General features: G+C 38.1%; 1 protein-coding gene across 1 annotated transcript in view; it reads left to right on the forward strand.

Moving 5' to 3' along the window:
• The window catches only part of DAPK1 (death associated protein kinase 1), a 91,279-nt gene that overhangs the window by 58,385 nt on the left and 15,635 nt on the right, over positions 1 to 17,259 (forward strand). The window contains exons 11-19 of the mRNA XM_082075288.1: positions 622 to 714; positions 2,273 to 2,392; positions 3,770 to 3,868; positions 4,682 to 4,780; positions 5,940 to 6,038; positions 7,557 to 7,754; positions 8,711 to 8,908; positions 12,134 to 12,232; positions 16,034 to 16,111. Of these exons, the coding sequence (XP_081931414.1) occupies positions 622 to 714; positions 2,273 to 2,392; positions 3,770 to 3,868; positions 4,682 to 4,780; positions 5,940 to 6,038; positions 7,557 to 7,754; positions 8,711 to 8,908; positions 12,134 to 12,232; positions 16,034 to 16,111 (1,083 nt within the window). The remainder of the gene's footprint in view (positions 1 to 621; positions 715 to 2,272; positions 2,393 to 3,769; positions 3,869 to 4,681; positions 4,781 to 5,939; positions 6,039 to 7,556; positions 7,755 to 8,710; positions 8,909 to 12,133; positions 12,233 to 16,033; positions 16,112 to 17,259) is intronic.

Raw genomic sequence — 17,259 nt, forward strand, 5'->3', positions numbered from 1 at the left:
TACTAGAAAAGTTTTATTCATTGCCAAGAAGTAGGATGATTTTGCTAAGCTGTGGACCAAGGCACAAAATACACAGCTATGCAGTACAATTTCTTTGCTGCAGGTTAGTGTTCATTAGGTGAACATCTATGATATTAACAAAATTTAAGTACTAGTCTGCTGTCCTAGAATGAAATGATGAGTCTAGGAATTTCTTAAACTGTTTTGTAACATGTTATTTAAAGGAATGCTGTCAGCTAATGTACACTCAGTTCAGGTTTTCTGTGTGTACATACTTTAAATTATGTATGTTTAAATGTTTTCAATGCAAACAACAGCATATAATACAAATCTGTTTTGCTTTGTATTTGAACAGCTTGGTGAAATAGTAGCAATCCAAAAATGTTATGTAGCTTTGCTTAGTACGTATGAATAGCCTATTTGGATTATAAATGTTAAAAGAGATTGAAGGTTCAAATACAATATAAAAAAGAGATGGAGAGTATTGAAGACAAACACCAATTTGTTTTGCTAATATGACAGTATTCCTTTAAAATCGCTGCAACAGCATCTTGTCACAAGTATTCTGGTTTGATTTATTTTTTCTTTACATATAGCTTTTTTCTTTTTATTTTTATAAAGCAATCAGTACGCTTGATATCCTTGTGCCAAAGATTATCAAGATCTTTCTTGTCCAGAAGTAACATGAGCGTCGCTAGGAGTGATGATACTCTGGTAAGTGTGTATTTACATGCTTAGAATGCTTTACTACATCTGAAACGTAACATTTTCTGAAATGATTCTAACAGAAATATTGGGCTATGGAAAATGTGCATCATTAATTTTGTAAGGCACCAGGGATCAGTTATCCATAGCCTGATCTTCTGCATGACACGAACCTTGAAATGTAATTTATTAATTACCATGGTGAAGCTGATAGCTCGTTCCAGAAAGCTGTCTATCTTGGTTTTGAAGTGTGATTCAGGAGGATTTTTTGTACTGTAGCTATTATAATGTGAAAAAGTTGCTTCTGAAATTCTCATGGCTCTCTGTAGTGTAAAATAATAATGCATTTTTTAACAGAATAATCAAAATCAATGAGATCCTGTTAGATCTGATGAATGCTAGACAGTAGTATCACAACAAGCAGTTGTTTAAGGAAGAAATTTTAAAGTTGGCCAGTATTCAGTTTGTGGTATTATATGTGTCTACTAGATTTAAGTAATCAAGAGCAATTGCTGTATGCTTTGTAATTACAAGTGCTTGTAAATCCAAAAGCATTCTTATTTAGCTTATTCTCCAGGTTTTAATATACGCTTCACAAATTCCCTGTGATCAGCAAAGTAGGTATGTTAATATGTTTAGAGCCGAGTAGCATCATCTTTTCTGTACAGTAATAGGCTCAAACTTCAAAAATTCTGTAAAGCCCTTTTTATCCATATTATCCATATTACTGAGGGCAGGTATGCCCTCAGTCCATCCTGTGCAACTCTGCACTCTTGTTTCCACTTACCCTCCTCTTGCTGTTTTGCTCCTATGCTCTTTGTTCTCTTGGTTTCTCCCTCCTTTTCCTGCTTCCCAAATCCCAGCTACAAAGTATGCCTTTTAACACTGGATCAGCATTTCACACCAGTGTTGCACCAGCAAGGATTGTACTGATGTTAATGTTCTAAAAAATCTGAAACCTTGAGAGAGAGGAGGTGGGAATGATCCAAATATTTAGCTCACTGAATTTCAGTTCTTTCACATTTTAGTGCATGAGAGAAAAATAAAGTTACACCTGCAAAGGCATCTAGGCTCATTACTTATGTTCTAGATTTTAACTGGTCCATTCGAATAGAAGAAAGTTTGGTCCAAATTACATCTACTGTGTCCTATTCCTGGATGGTGTGAAACTTGATACTCCAATTTGGTTTTTTTTGATGTTCACATATATGTATGGAATTAGTTTCATTTCATGCAAATATCGCATCTATTGAAAGTCCTAGGAGGAAAAAGAAAATACATCTAATAAAAGAAACCTGTTTGCACCCTCAGTGTGTAATGGGTTCGTGTGTAAGAAGAGGGAAGTATATTGTGCTAGAAAAAGTGCAGGGGTCTTTGGTGTGGGTTTTAAAATAATATGCATATGTGTTAACCGTGTGCTTCATGAAGGATTACAAGTTGCAGCCGAAGCACTCTAAAAGACTGAAAATTTTACTTTAAATTTTTTTTTAGATGTCTTGGCAGCTGTTGAGATAAGGATTTTTTCTTTGAAGATAACAATTTTTCTTCTTTCTCCTTTAATTACAAGGATGAAGAAGATTCTTTTGTGATGAAAGCTATTATTCATGCCATCAATGATGACAATGTTCCTGGGTTACAGCACCTTCTGGGATCTCTGACAAATTACGATGTCAATCAACCCAACAAGGTAGTGTGGGTCTGTGTTGAGGTGCGTGGGGGACTAGCTATCACCCTGTTGAAAAGAGCAATGTGGTTGTAAAATAGAAATGTAACACCTGAAATGAAAAGACAAGTGGATGCAAAATAATTCTGCCTTTCTTTAGGAGAAGTTTTAATGTGTTCTGTGTTCAGGCTTCTCAAACTACCTGAAAATGGAGTCCAACATGTTGTGGGGCTTTTGTGTCTTCTTTTTTTGCCTAGGCCTTTGAAAAACTATTAATCAAATTTATTGTCAAGAGCTGTGGTTTATCAGCCTTTGCTTTTGTTTGCAGTTGTTTTTTTCTTGTGGCAGATGAAGATGGCAGAATAAGTAGGAATAAACAGACTGCCAAAACTGACTTTGCAAAGCACTGTTAGAAACAAAAGTCCCATATTGCAGAAGCTGGTTATGTAAACATAAAGTTAGATGGTGTAGTTCATTTTCATAATGAAATGACTTGCCTACTAGAGCATTTCAGTGCACTGCTGCTGCAGTAATGGAACTGAGACCAAAAGACTGAAGTTCTATTGCTGGTTCTGCTGTTTAACCTTGGATAAATAATCTCTGCTCTAATTTTTCACTCTTTTGTATAGTTATATTGACTTTCATTATAAAGTATAGGATGTTTCAAAAAGATGGACCCAATTTGAAATCACTATATACAAATTCAGCTATTGTCTCAGTGTTGTCCTTACAGCATGTGGAGGGAACACAGAGCTTTTATAAAAAGGTAACTAAAACCTGGTAACTCATTAAACTGTCTGTAGATTTTTGTATAATTGTAACATGTTGCCATCATGAAATTGGGTCCATTTTTTTTTAAATACCCTGTACTTTGGGAAATATTATTGAAGAGCATTATGAAAGTAAAGCATCTCTTATTTTACTGTGGTGAATCTTGAACCTTCCAAGAAATCCCTGTAGTTTTTGTTGTAATGGTGCAGTTCTGTTTAACTTCCCCATGTGATGGTGGTGGCTTGTGTCTTTGAGGTGTTGCGACAAACACTCTATGTAACCTGGCTTAAAATTTAAAAATTAAAGAAATTGCAAAGGGGAACATCCTTGCCAAACTGGGCTAATGAGAGCTTAACGTTAATAGTCCTAATTTTAAAAGCATGCCTTTAGTGTGTGGTGTATCATTCATTAAATGTGAATTCACCTCAAAAATATGGATGATTGCTGTGCAATAAATTTCTTTGGACAAAGGGACAAATGAATCTCTATATCATATTCCCTGAAGGCTTAATTAGAAACTGGAACTCCAGAGTAAATCCCTCTGGCATCAATGCCTGTCTTCTATTCCACTCTCTTTTCTTAATCCTTCAAAAATTAAATGTATCATTCTTGCTTGTATTTCATTGTTAGCATGGTACACCTCCCCTGCTGATTGCTGCTGGCTGTGGAAACATTCAGATGCTTCAGCTGCTTTTAAAGCGTGGTTCCCGTATTGATGTTCAAGATAAGGTCAGTGTTCTGCTTTATCACCATTCTGAATAATTTTTTCAGTACAGTTAGCAGAGGAGGAACAGTTCAGACCAAGTTTTATTGGAAATGAAAAAATCTGGGCTGTAGAGCCCATTTTCTGTCTTCCACAGCGAAAAGATAAAAGCAATTAATTAATAATGTCATTTATTACCAGTGCAGATTTTGATCACTTTATTAGCTGAAGTAATTTGAATGATACTAATCTTAAAATGTAATTCATGCTTAGAAAATTGCCTCAATTAGTTTGAATTAGTGATTGCCCTAAAACACAGTAGAGAACTTTCTTTAATATGGAATGCTAAATGTACATTTTAATGATGGGGAATCATAGAATCAGAATGTTACAACTAGAACTCATATGTGATGGAGGGTGTGCTTTGCAATAAGTTTTTTTTCCAAATGTGTTCTAACAATCTGGGGTTCATTTAGAGCAAACTTGGAAGTACTTTCTGCTTCTGTGTCTAACAGATGGTAAAGTAAGCAGCAGAAAGGTTTTTATCTCAGGACTGTTCTTTCCAAAAAACTCCCTTACCAAGGGGAAGAGGATTATCCTTGCAGACAGTTAGTGATTTTGTTAATCATCTTTGCGTAGAGAGGTTTTTGTTGTCGTTGTTGGTATGTGGGATTGTAGAACCAATTTTAAGGGTTTTTTTTAAAAAAGGTAAATACGTACATATATGCTTGAGTAGGTGTTCAATATATCTGTGTACATCTAAGTGATACCTCAGCTGAAAATCTAGAATTAGGATTCTGTATTGATCAATAACATCTGTAATCCCGTATTTTTGACAGGCTGGATCTAATGCAATCTATTGGGCTTCTCGACATGGTCATGTAGAAACACTGAAATTTCTCAGTGACAATAAATGTCCTTTGGATGTTAAGGATAAGGTAAGAAAAAAATATTTTAATTTTTCATACAGAGAACCTTTTTTATAACTTCATCTCAGCAAAGATAGAGGTCTTTCAATTTAAATGGTTTTCAGCCGTGCCATAATTCCAATTTTGTGACTGGATTTAGTGTGGTTGTATAAGCTGACATATAGTGCTGTGATAACACAGCTTTAAAGTAGCTGGGTGTACTGATTATTTTCCTGACAAATGTTAACCGCGCGTGCATATTAAATGTGGTGAGTACATTGTGGGTAGGTGGGGAAGTACAAATCTAAATTAATTTTCACTTGAAGATGAGATTTCTCATTGGAACTCAGGGTAAAATCGTGATTCTGTTTTTTCATTCTTCTTGATTGAAAATCACTTTTGCCTGACAAGTAAATTTGACTGTTATTGAGTATAATGAAGCCTAACAATTTATAGCTGATGAGCACTTACCTTGTCTCTATCAGTGTTACTTGAGCAACATCTGCCCTAGAAACTAGTTGCTGTTAAAATCTCATACTGTAGTGATGTTTTTATCCTAGCCAAAGTTCCAGTACAGAGGCAGTTATACTTGTGAAATACAGTTTGCTTTATTGAGGGAACTAGTGCAAGGCGATGCGCATGAGCAGAAGTAGTGTTCGACTCACGATAGGGCTGCTAGGAAAGAGGTTACTCTCTTAATAAAAATACCATTTCTTTTTCACATAATTTCAACAAAAGGTTGCAAATAATAACATGTAATCACCAAAATATGTCAGGATATACCAAGGTGTTAGGCCAGCTACTTACATTTGTGTGCACAGGGTGCTGGAGGGTATATGGAAATAGTGTAAATAGAAATAGGACATCTGTTCCAACAGTGGCTGCACACGCCGCTGCCTCCTCGTATTGCTCAGGAATCCCGTTGTGTCTGTGACCTGGAACAAACTAAGTAGGAACACAAGTTCTGAAAAAGGAAGGTCTTTGAAGACATAGCTTGTCAGGTGGTGGTTTGTCTGTCACGTTCAGCTATGGTTGGTACGTGGGAGATCTCTGCTGACCGCAGCTGTGCTGCCAGGTTGTGGGGAGGGAGGAGACCCCTTGCAGCACACAGGCATTCATGCTGTACACAGTGGCATGTATCTTGGGGGGACATACCGAATTACACCAGCATATTCTTCTGTAATTGCAGTCTGGGGAGACCGCTCTCCACGTCGCAGCTCGGTATGGGCATGTGGATGTGGTTCAGTTTCTCTGTAGCATTGGATCCAATCCAAACTTTCAAGACAAGGTGAGTCATGGGCACTCTCTTTTTCTTCAATACCTAAGGCTTTAGTATGAGTGGTCAAAACTCTTCGTGTTGCCTTGCAGCCTCTGGCATGTTTGCATTTGAAAAAAGTAGCAGAATTATGGAGGTTTCGATACCTCTTAATAGATGAAGACTATGCAAAAAAAGTGTGCCATGAACCAACTACTGTTATAAAACACAGGTTTTCTTGAAAATGAAAGCTTTAAGATGAAGAAACTCAACATCACAAAGGTATGGGTGGTGGTATATGCTCTATGAGTTCAGCTAAAGGTTTTTATTAGTTTTTGCCTTGACGTCATCTTGGGTTTAGTCATCACAGGATTTTTCTGAAGTGTTAAGCACTCATTTTTGGAAATGAGAGGAGGGCTCAAGAGGGCTTCTTTAGAGCTCTGAACTCTTGTAAGAAAACAGGAAAGAAAAGGCTTAACAGAAAAAAAAAATCCATTTGACCCAAATTGAACTGTGTGTGTGGGTTCCACAAGCCTTCCCAAGTGCTGCATCCTTTAGGACTATCTTTATGTTGTTCGAGCAGCAGCAGGCTGAGGGACCATAGGATGTGCTATTTGGCTATTTCTTTTTCCTCAGTTTTCACAGAAATCTTGAATACAGGCCAAGTGCTCTGATATTATAATATTAGCATGGATTGTCTCCTGGTGTATATTTGCCAGGTACAGAAAGGTATCCCATTTCTCAGACTCTGACAGAATTACTTTTTTGGTGGGTTTTAATCTTCTCTGCTTTTCAGTGGGCTACTTTCAATGGCATGTTTTTGTAAAACATTTGACTTCCTTAATGATGTTCCACATAACTGTTACAAAGTGCAAGGAGATTGAAGGTGAATATTTTGAAGCCTCCTGGGTTCAAGCAAAAAGCAAATTAGAACTCCAGTGATAACTAAACTCAAAATGGTTGCCATTTCAAAGGCTTGTTGTGTTATGCATTTAAAGAACTTGGGTTTCTAAGTACCCAGGTCACTGCCTATACTCCTGACTCATTAGGATGTGTCTTTTGAACATGGTAGTCAGAGTGATCTGCCTTAAACTGCAAGTCTAGTGGGATATGCATCTCCTTGGTGAGCGATCTGTTTTAAATACTGGATTAGTCCCTCAGCACACAGTATGTAGAAGATGCATGTGAATAAGGATCAGTTTTCAGGTCAGAGAACCAAGGTAGTTAGCTTCAAGAGCATGGAGGCATTTAAACTAAGGTTGCTGACATCCAAGGTGTTTGTTGGTAGTTAGTTTTATGGTGAGAAATACTGACTCTCAGGATCCAGGTAATGCTGCAAATTTAGTGCTTGCTGTATTGGCTTGAGTTATCCTTGCTTTGAGAATGTCAGTATTAGAAATCACAACATCTTTTTAAAGGGCTTACCTCGTAGACTGTCTTCTCTTCTTTCAAGTCATCTTTCTGTCTTTCTAAGTTAAGCTGGGGAATTCTTCCTCCTGGCGTTTGGTTCAGGTCTGTTGTGTTTTTTTTTTTTTATTTTCCATTTGATAGGAAGAAGAAACCCCACTGCACTGTGCTGCTTGGCATGGCTACTACTCTGTTGCCAAAGCACTCTGTGAAGCAGGTTGCAATGTGAACATTAAAAACAAGGAAGGGGAGACTCCGCTCCTGACAGCATCTGCTAGGGGTTACCACGATATTGTCGAATGCTTGGCGGAACACGGGGCTGACCTTGATGCAACAGACAAGGTTAGTTTGAGTTGGTTTTGATCACAAATTACATCCAGAGATCATAGGTATCTCTGGATTGCTTCAGAGCCGTATCTCTGAATTGCTTCATTTGAATGCTGCAAGCCAGCATTGTTTCCATGATGTGGGTTTTCCGAGCAGTTCACACAGAGGCTATTTATGACACCAGTAAGTCTCTAAAGTTGCCCCCGAATTATTCTTCCACATTTGGGTTTTTGCTGATTCATTACCACCTTATCAATTATCACCTTATGAGTAACACTGTATGAAAATGTCAGGAACATTGGGTTCTGTAATTGGCAGCAAACTATTAACTTCAAAGAAAAAGGATAAATTTGCTGTTTGCCTTTGATTCTTATGGGTTGGATAAATCACACCTATTTCCACCTATTTCTGTTTTATTGCCTGGACTTCTGGTATGCTTGTCCTTTTAGCCACCTTTATTGCTGATAAATAGTTATTAAAGCAAATTCAGAAAAATACTTTCACTTCTAAAAGAGTTAAATTGTTTTTTTCCAGTCACATTGTCTCTTTAAATTGTTCCACAAAGAAAGAAAGCTCAGTCTCTGAAGTTACTGATCACTGAACAGATTGCATGACTTTTGCATCACTGACTTCTGTCAATAAACGCTAGAGAAGTTTACACTATGCAGCTGGTTGTTAGAGCTGTTCACTCTCCCACCTCCTAGGGAAGTCATCAGTAGAGAATGTGTATTTACATTTCATCCATTCCACTGCAAAGCCCAGTGGCTTAACAGAAATTTGCTTTCATCCCATAGCTGATTTGTTCTGACAAATACTATGCATCTCCCTGTCCCCACCCTCAAAATAAAGATAGAAAACATTGTGATTCTTGAGGCAAGGAGATGCACCCGTTTACATGAGATGATTGTGACTCTGCAACACACTTTGATGTTTAGCATTTTTGTATCTCACAAGTTATCTTGTGATTTCAGGATGGTCATATAGCCCTCCACCTTGCTGTGCGAAGATGTCAAATAGAAGTAGTTAAAACTCTCATCAGTCAAGGATGTTTTGTAGATTTCCAAGACAGACATGGCAACACCCCCTTGCACGTGGCCTGCAAAGATGGGAATGTTCCTATTGTGATGGCACTCTGTGAAGCAAGTTGTAATTTGGACGTCACTAATAAGGTAAATGGAATACGGGTACTGAACTACTTTGTTTAATAGCTCACCTGTTGATCAGATGACCTTTTCCAGTTCTCCGGTATGAAAAATGTGTTTCCTTTTTTTACCTCTTGAAGTGGCCAAAGGCGAAGTATTAAATGACTCACCTCACAAATTTACCTGTTTCAGTGGATAGGTGGTTAAAGATACATGAAGAAAGAGCCCAAGTGAATTTTACCACTCAAATCTAATGTTGACATATATGCCAACGTTCTTCCCTAGCTGTATAGATTTGCTTTGTGCAGATTACATCAAAGCACTGAACAACAGGTGAAATGCATTGCTGCTGGCCTTGGTTTGATGTGATTTAGTAACAGTGATTTATATACAGAAATGAAGACTGGTACATTTTGTGAAAAATCTGCTTTGAATTCTTCCAAATTATGTGGAAAGATCTGCACTGTCATTTTACAAGGGATTTAACTCAACTGCAGATTTTATTCTCTGTTATAAAAATAAGTGTCATATTGGCTGGTTTATGTTTATCTTCATTGAGTTGACTTATTAAAATAAATCCCAATCAATCATTTACCTCAAAGTAGAATAGCTTTAATTTATCTAATAAACAAAGTGTCACTGGCAGGGTACAGGAATCCTCAGAATGAAAATGTTAAACATAAAATTATTTTCAAAAGTTGAAGTCAGCAATCTGAGTAAGATGCTTTTTGGGAGCCTTCTCATTGATCATCATTTCACAGACACGTGACAATTGCAGAAACACTTGGTAAACGTTGTAACCCTAGAAATGTTGATTCCAGTACATATCATTGGGTTACTGCTAAAAATGTGAACTGTCCAAAATTGTTGTAAGTGCTTTTCCACAGAGAATGTGTAATAGCCGGTCTGTAAACTTTGACATACTGGTGACATGTTTGCTTCTTCTGTTGTGCTAGTGCTGCAGTGTATGAGATAATCAAACGTGACACTTTACAGGTTTAACATTCTGGCTTACCTCCTAGAGGCCTTTAAGAGAAAAGTAAGCTGTTTCAGGAAACTTTGCTTTGGTCAGTTTGAACAGGTTAAGTTCAGCCTTCAGGTTCTGCTGAGAGGCAGTGGGTCTTAGGGTTGATATTTAGCGCTGAGGGTCTTCCTCTGCCCTACTTAATTTTTATATACTACAAACTTTAGACTTTATTCATAGGAGTATTTAGGTTGCTATCTGCAGCGTGTTTCATTCAGATGTTCTAGCTTCTTTGTTTTTCTGGAAAAGTACATATACTGGCAATAACATTTCAAACTAACACTTTGATTAATTACCAAAGCACTGACCTTCCCTGTAGTATCCACCTGAAAAAAGTTGTGAGGCTTTTTGTCTTGAGGGTTGTCCAGTGCAATCAGTTTTGATTTTAATAATTAAAATCATCAAGTGCCAAGTGAAAAAACTTGCAATAATGAGCTCCCCAGTCCTTCCTCTGACCCTAAACCTCATTGACTAGGCAATTAAATCCAGATCCACAGATAAGAATGCATTTTGAGGAAGGTGAGTTAAAGCAGCACAAGTTTGGGTTAGCATCTCTCTTCATAATGGAGAGTGCTGTGGCCACAGAAGCTGTGGTTAAAGTCTGTGTCCCATTATTTTTTTAGGAGTCATTTATACTAAAGTGATTTTTAGAATGTTCTTTATCTGAAAGGGTCTAATAAAATAAAGAATCTCTATTTCTGGTGGTCCTCTTCAGCCCCGTAATGGAAGTGCTTTAACACAACAGCTTATCCTTGGTACTCACATCTGGCGTTGTCCCACATATACATAATACAAATTGGAGGCACCATTTATTTCTTCCACAGACTGCAGTAGAAGATTATACACATTTATTTAGAATCATAGAATCACAGAATCATTTAGGTTGGAAAAGACCCTCATGATCATGAAGTCCAAGTGTAAACCTAACACTGCCAAGTCCACCACTAAACCATGTCCCTAAGTGCCACATCTGCACACCTTTTAAATACCTCCTGGGATGATGACTCCACCACTTCCCTGGGCAGCCTGTTCCAATGCCTGACAACCCTTTCCATGAACAAATTTTTCCTCATATCCAACATAAACCTCCCCTGGCGCAACTTGAGGCCATTTCCTCTTGTCCTATCACTTGCTACTTGGGAGAAGAGACCAACACCCTCCATGCTACAACCTCCTGTCAGGTAGTTGCAGACAGTGATAAGGTCTCCCCTCAGCCTCCTTTTCTCCAGGCTAAACAGCCCCAGCTCCCTCAGCCGCTCCTCATCAAACTTGTGCTCCAGACACTTCACCAGCTTCATTGCTTCTCTCTGAACTCTCTCCAGCACCTCAGTGTCTTTCCTGGGGGACGATCACTGCCCTGATCCTGCTGGCCGCACTATCCCTGATACACAACAGAATTCTATTTACATTGAGGTGTAGAGTTTTGAGGTGCTGGGACATCTTTTCAGTTTCCAGCTGTCTGAAAGTTAGCTTTGCTTTCAAATACTCTTTCATTAAATAATTTTGAGAGTTTGCTTCTGAACGTAGGATTGAAATGGGGGGAGCGGTACTGAAAGCATGAAAATATGTGAAGTAAGAGTAAGGGAAGTTGTCAACAGAGAATACATAGTAGTGCTATTTACAACAGTAGCTCTGATCATGGAAGACAAGAAGTGGATGCCATGAGGACCTGTTGTCAGTGGAAATACTCAGGGGGAAAAGCAAAAATTGGGAAGCAATACTTACAGCACTTTCCCTGTGTCACTGAAAGCACAGATTCTTTCAGGCTGACTTACTGCATTCGTCCCTTTCATTCCTTTGGTGGAAGGGAGGAGACTGCAGATGCATAATCTTCAGCAATACTTAGATTGAAATAGAATCCAGAGCTTTAAAGGTTAAGGACTTAGTGTTGCTTAACTGGTTCATATTTAATTAAGCAAAATGCAATTAAATGTATTGGTAACTAGAAAGACATTCTCAAATATAGCCAAAAAACTTTAAAGGATTCCTCCGCAGTTGTTGGGGCTTTTCCTATAAAATATTTTCCCGTTTTTTAAGTAGTTGATCTAGCCTTTGTTTTTAAATGAGGTTTAAGCACTTGTGCTTAAGCTGTAATCAAAAGTATTTTTTCTTACAGCTTTTGCAAGACCTTTGCTTATATGTAGTTGTACAATAAGTTTGATTATTAGTCATGAAATTTGGAGTGAAGTTCTTTGGCTAACGTGATGACACTTTTTTCCCCATGCTAGTATGGAAGAACACCTTTACATCTGGCAGCAAACAATGGCATTCTTGATGTTGTCCGGTTCCTGTGTCTTACTGGTGCCAATGTAGAAGCTTTAACCTGTGTAAGTATTGAGAGACACTGTTACGCTTCTTGCTTCTTTGATGTATGATAGTAGGAAACTAATTCATCTCTAAGAGGAGAAGGAAAAAAGGAGAATTGTTTAATATAATTACATTTTGAAATTTAAGAAAAAAAAAATGTTAGGCTGTTGTATGTCCATAGCATGAAAAACGTTCCCTGTTGTCCACTTGTTCCTTCTTACAACTGCATTTGAAACTGATTAAAGCACAGTACAGCTACCACTTAACCTACAATTAAGAATTTCTTCACCCAAGAACTACTGGTAGCGCTGTGCTTTCTGTAGACGCAGTGCACCACTGTCATTAAGATGTACATCATTTCACATCACATAAAGTTACCATACAAATGTATCATATATATCTTAAATATTTTTCTTGCTTTCAGGGAATTAAATCTTTGTTTTCATTGTGGGAGATCTGTGGGTGCATGGATGAGTGAACTAGCATGCAACTGCCCTTGTAAAACAAATAATTTATGACAGATCAGTCAGCACCACTGCCTCCAGTTAGCACCACTGAAGGTATTTTTCCTTCTCACTAAGGTGAGAAATGTCCTTCTCCCAGCTGGCATATCCACAGCAGGAATGAAGTGGTTTTTGTTATGCACACCTCATACATACATTATAGGCATCATACACACCATTACCTGTGTTTTATTTTAAGACGCATTGAATCAGTTTACATTGCTATCACCACAACAGATGCATTTTGCTCAGAAGTAACTATTTCTCTATTGAAATTATGTTCTTATTAGATTTTAGTTGAGTCCAAGTTTTTCAAAGCTCTTCCTTACAAGGTATCCCTGAGGTGGCTGAAATGGAGGGAAGTAGGAGAAAACTTCTGTTTCATTTTCTTTACCCATTTGATAGAAAATATGAACATTTTTGTTGTTTTTCTGTACATTTAGCACTGTGGTTTTTTCCACTGTGAATCTCATGCAACAGGAGGCCTGAACAAGCTTAGCATCTAAAAATGACTTTTTGATAACTACTGGATTGCAGATTGCTGTGTCCCCTGTTGGTAATAAGGAAATACGCATGCAGTGGACTTTGTGGGGAGTTTTAGAGATTTTTGTTTGTCACCTGGTTTAGTCTTTAGTCCCTTTTTTCTTTTTTTTTTTTCCTTTTTTTTTTTCCTCTATGTCCCATTGTGTATCCATATTTTCAGTACTACGTACTCTAGAGATAAGATAGAACAAATAGGTGATGGGACAGTTGTGGAGCTGTGTCTCTTCATTTACACTATGATGGCTTTGTTGGTATAATTACCTCCGTGGACACTGTCCTTCCAAGATAAAAGTACTTTTTCTCCCTTTAGTTTAGATGAGTTTGAAGGAGATACTGAAGTAAATTATGCTGATACTAAATCTGGCAAACTGAATATACATAACTATCCATTACTCTGGTTGTGTTGTGGCAGAGAAAAGGGAAAAGGAGGAAGAGAGGAAGTGTATGTGGTGATTTTAAAAGCATTTCAGTTTTGCATTAGTTTGCTAGGTCCATTTTAAGCTGTTCTGAGAAGTCTTATTAACAGCTCTTTCTGAGCCACTGCAGTAGAGTTAATTAATTACCTTTTTCTTCTCTCTGAATGCAATTTCTTGGGAGCTAACTTTTTCAGCACTGTTCAGTAACTGGGCTGCAGTATGATTTCCCTGCCTCCTGCCCAGGCTAAAGCACATTTTATGACTAGTTGCATTTTTAATTTGATTGGACGAATGTTATGAAGTGACCTTAGCAAGCCTTGTGTTCTGGGCATATACAATCATTTCCAGTGTTTGAATATTCCCTAAAAATTATGTTGTGCTCACATGCTACCTGGCATCACATTCTTGGCTTCTCCTCACAGAAGTTTCTAAAATTGTACCAAGTTCAAAATTGTCAGATTGCTTAGAAATGTTGAATGCTTGCAAATGGCCACTTAAACTCATGACCAGCTCTTGCAGGCACAGCTGTCTGATTTGCAACAAAGGATCCAGTCAGCAATTGCAACAAAATATTACCACCAAGTGTGAAATAGGCTTTCATGGATCCTATAACCAAGCCCTTTTCAAATACCAGCTATGCTTACACATTGCCATTCCAGTGTATAGATACCCTGTACTTTTCAAGAAGGCTTGAATAGGAAAATAACTTACTGAAACCCATTTTCTATATTGCTTGTGTATACAAATTATATTACTTGTGCTCTACAGTTCTGCAGTGGACATCCAGAGAATTAAAAAGCCTCATCTTCTTCACAGTTTTGGACAAAAAAGGGAACTTTGTTCTGTTAATATCTTTTTCGTGGAAGCAAATGCTTTTTCTACTTGTTCTCTCAATCAATAAATTGATCTTCCAGCCTAATTTTCAACAGACATGTGAGCTGAAATGCTAGCATGTGTCAATTGTCAACATTTTAAAATGTTTTTTTGGGGGTAGATTGACCTAGAGTTCTTTCTGCTGTACTTGGTGCTTGTTGCTAATGCTCTGGCGTATCCTTCACCTACTCACAGGCCTTTCTGCCTGTCATGTTTACTGTGTGGTCTGACGACCATGGACTTCAACAATGATGCTTGTCAGGCAACACCCTTGCTGTGGTTTTGCTCCATCAGGGAAGGTGAGCTCGGACCGGGGAGCAGACAAGAAGACAAGCAGTGACATTGTCCTCACCAACAAGGGCCTGGTCCCACAGTACCCAAGCAAGGCAAGCAGGGCAGATCCAGTGATGGCCACCAGCTTCAGCCAAGAGTTTGGGTCACCAGACAACTCCATAAGAATTAAGCAGGTCTGAGGTTAAGTCAAAGTCAGGAATTGGGCTCGCTGACCATGATCAGCCAAGGGTATAGTGATAGTGAGGCAAGTCCATAGTGAAGAAACAGATTCAAGGAAGTCAGGGACCTGTTCAGTGGGATACATGGCCACATGGAGGCATGTAGCTGCAATATTGCTCAGGTGAGGACCAAAGACAAAGTACGTGTGCTGGCCCTAACCTCCCAATCCCAGTTAATCCGAAGTTCCTTCTGTATGAGAAGAGTGGTCTCCTGGCTGGGCAGCTAGCCTGCCATCAGGAGAACTGCTGGAATACTTCTAGTGCTTCTTGGCTTCTGTAGGTGGACACTCCATTGTCAAAGATATTTATTTCATATGTAGGGATAATAATTACAGAAACCTCAGGGACTACTTAAGACAATGCAGGTTTCACATTAAAAACTAGTAAAATCAAAGATAGAAACTCAAGAAAAATATATTAGTTTTCCAGTGCTACTTCTTAATAAGAGAAAGCTCTTACTGAGGGAGCAAAAGAAGCAAAGTGTTCATAAATTAGTTGCCTGTTACCAAAATATAAAACAATAGCATTAATGTTGTAGGAGTGAAAGTAGTGAGCAATTTTTCTTTCAGACTGTTTAATAGTAAACTGCTGACCTGTGAAACATAGGTAATTGAATGGCAAGACCAGAATGCTGAAGGCAGCTTTGCTTCTTTTATATTTGCTGATGCAATTTAAACCACATCCCTTACAATGTTCTTGCTTTCTGGAAACCTCCAGTGGCTCACACGCCACTGTCATTCTTTATCCATTAATAAACAACAGTTACCTGCTATTCATGTGAGTGAATATGCTGATGTGTCCCCTTTTTGTGAACTGTTTAAACTTCTAGATCTGTTCAGCATGTAATAGCTAGAAATTACTTGCATCTGACGGCAATTCTGTTACTGCCTTGAGCAGCCGAGCTGTGTTGCACATGATTTTCTTTATTGTGGGCAAAAGGAACAAACTGCTGCTAAAAATTTGTGTTTTAACAGGATGGGAAAACAGCAGAAGATCTCGCCAGAGCAGAGCAGCATGAACATGTAGCCAGTCTGCTTGCAAGACTTAAAAAGGTTGGGAATACATTAATTTTAACTGAGGTGTTTGTGTTTTTAAGGTGCCAAGAAAAGTTTGACCATGGAAAATCGTACAATAAGATATTCATCAAAGCCATTCTAAATAGCTGTAGCAAAAGTAGTGGAATGCTGGAATGATGTCTTTCCCCATCCCTGTCCCCTCCTCTTCATTTTTAGGATGAAATAATGCCCTCAGTTAAAACTATTATGTACATATTAGGAAAAATGGCTAATCCTGGCTGCACCATTGATTTATTTTATCCTGTCTCTGACAATGCCTAGCAAAGTATTTAGGAGAAACTGGAAAGTAAACTATTAAGAATTAGTGTATCCCACAAGAGGACTTATTTCCTCACCATCACCATTTTATTTAGACTGGGGTTATGAAGTAAGAGGGATTTGCGCCTCTTCTGGAAACTGTAATACCACGTGGCATAGTTACCTAAGTTTCCAGTGTCTTTTTCTAATTCTGCTATTTCAGTATCTCCAAATCCCCTTACAACCAGAACACAAAGCTGATCTGGCCTTGTTGTAAGGCAGAAAATCTGACACATCTGATATGCATTGATTATTCTGGATAGGCAGCATCACTCCTGCCACGAAGGTTCAGGAACCACTTGCCTGGAGAATCCAGGTAGCAAGCAGATAAAACAGTCTTGTTTTAACTATGCTAATGGGTCTGTGGAAAACTGAAATAAATGACCACTTAGGAGCTGCAATAGAATATGGTGTGTACCAGACGTTTCCAAGGTAAAGTAGAATCATGTCCTTTAGTCATTCAGTAAATCTATAATTGTAAGATTGTGAAATGTATTGGTGAAGATGTCAGAAAGTGCCAGAGTTCTGATTTCCTTTGCAATGGTATCTTTTATAAATGTTTGTTGTAACAGGTTCTGTTTGCACAATTATATCCCTATACCAAACCGTTGCCTGTTCCTGCACGCAGGTGGATAAATTTGTGTTTTAGTCATTATATAAATACGGAATTAATATGAGTTGACCTAGAACAAAAGGGAGGAGATCAGATAAATCTCTTCTGAAAGAGACGTCAGTAGATGTAGCTGTCTTCTTGATAGCAGAGTCTACTTAATTATTGAAGACCTGCCTATATATGTGGGGAAACTGTATGACAGTTATATACTTCA

The sequence above is a fragment of the Streptopelia decaocto genome (genome assembly GCF_964273445.1).
Source record: "Streptopelia decaocto genome assembly, chromosome: Z".
Taxonomy (NCBI): domain Eukaryota; kingdom Metazoa; phylum Chordata; class Aves; order Columbiformes; family Columbidae; genus Streptopelia; species Streptopelia decaocto.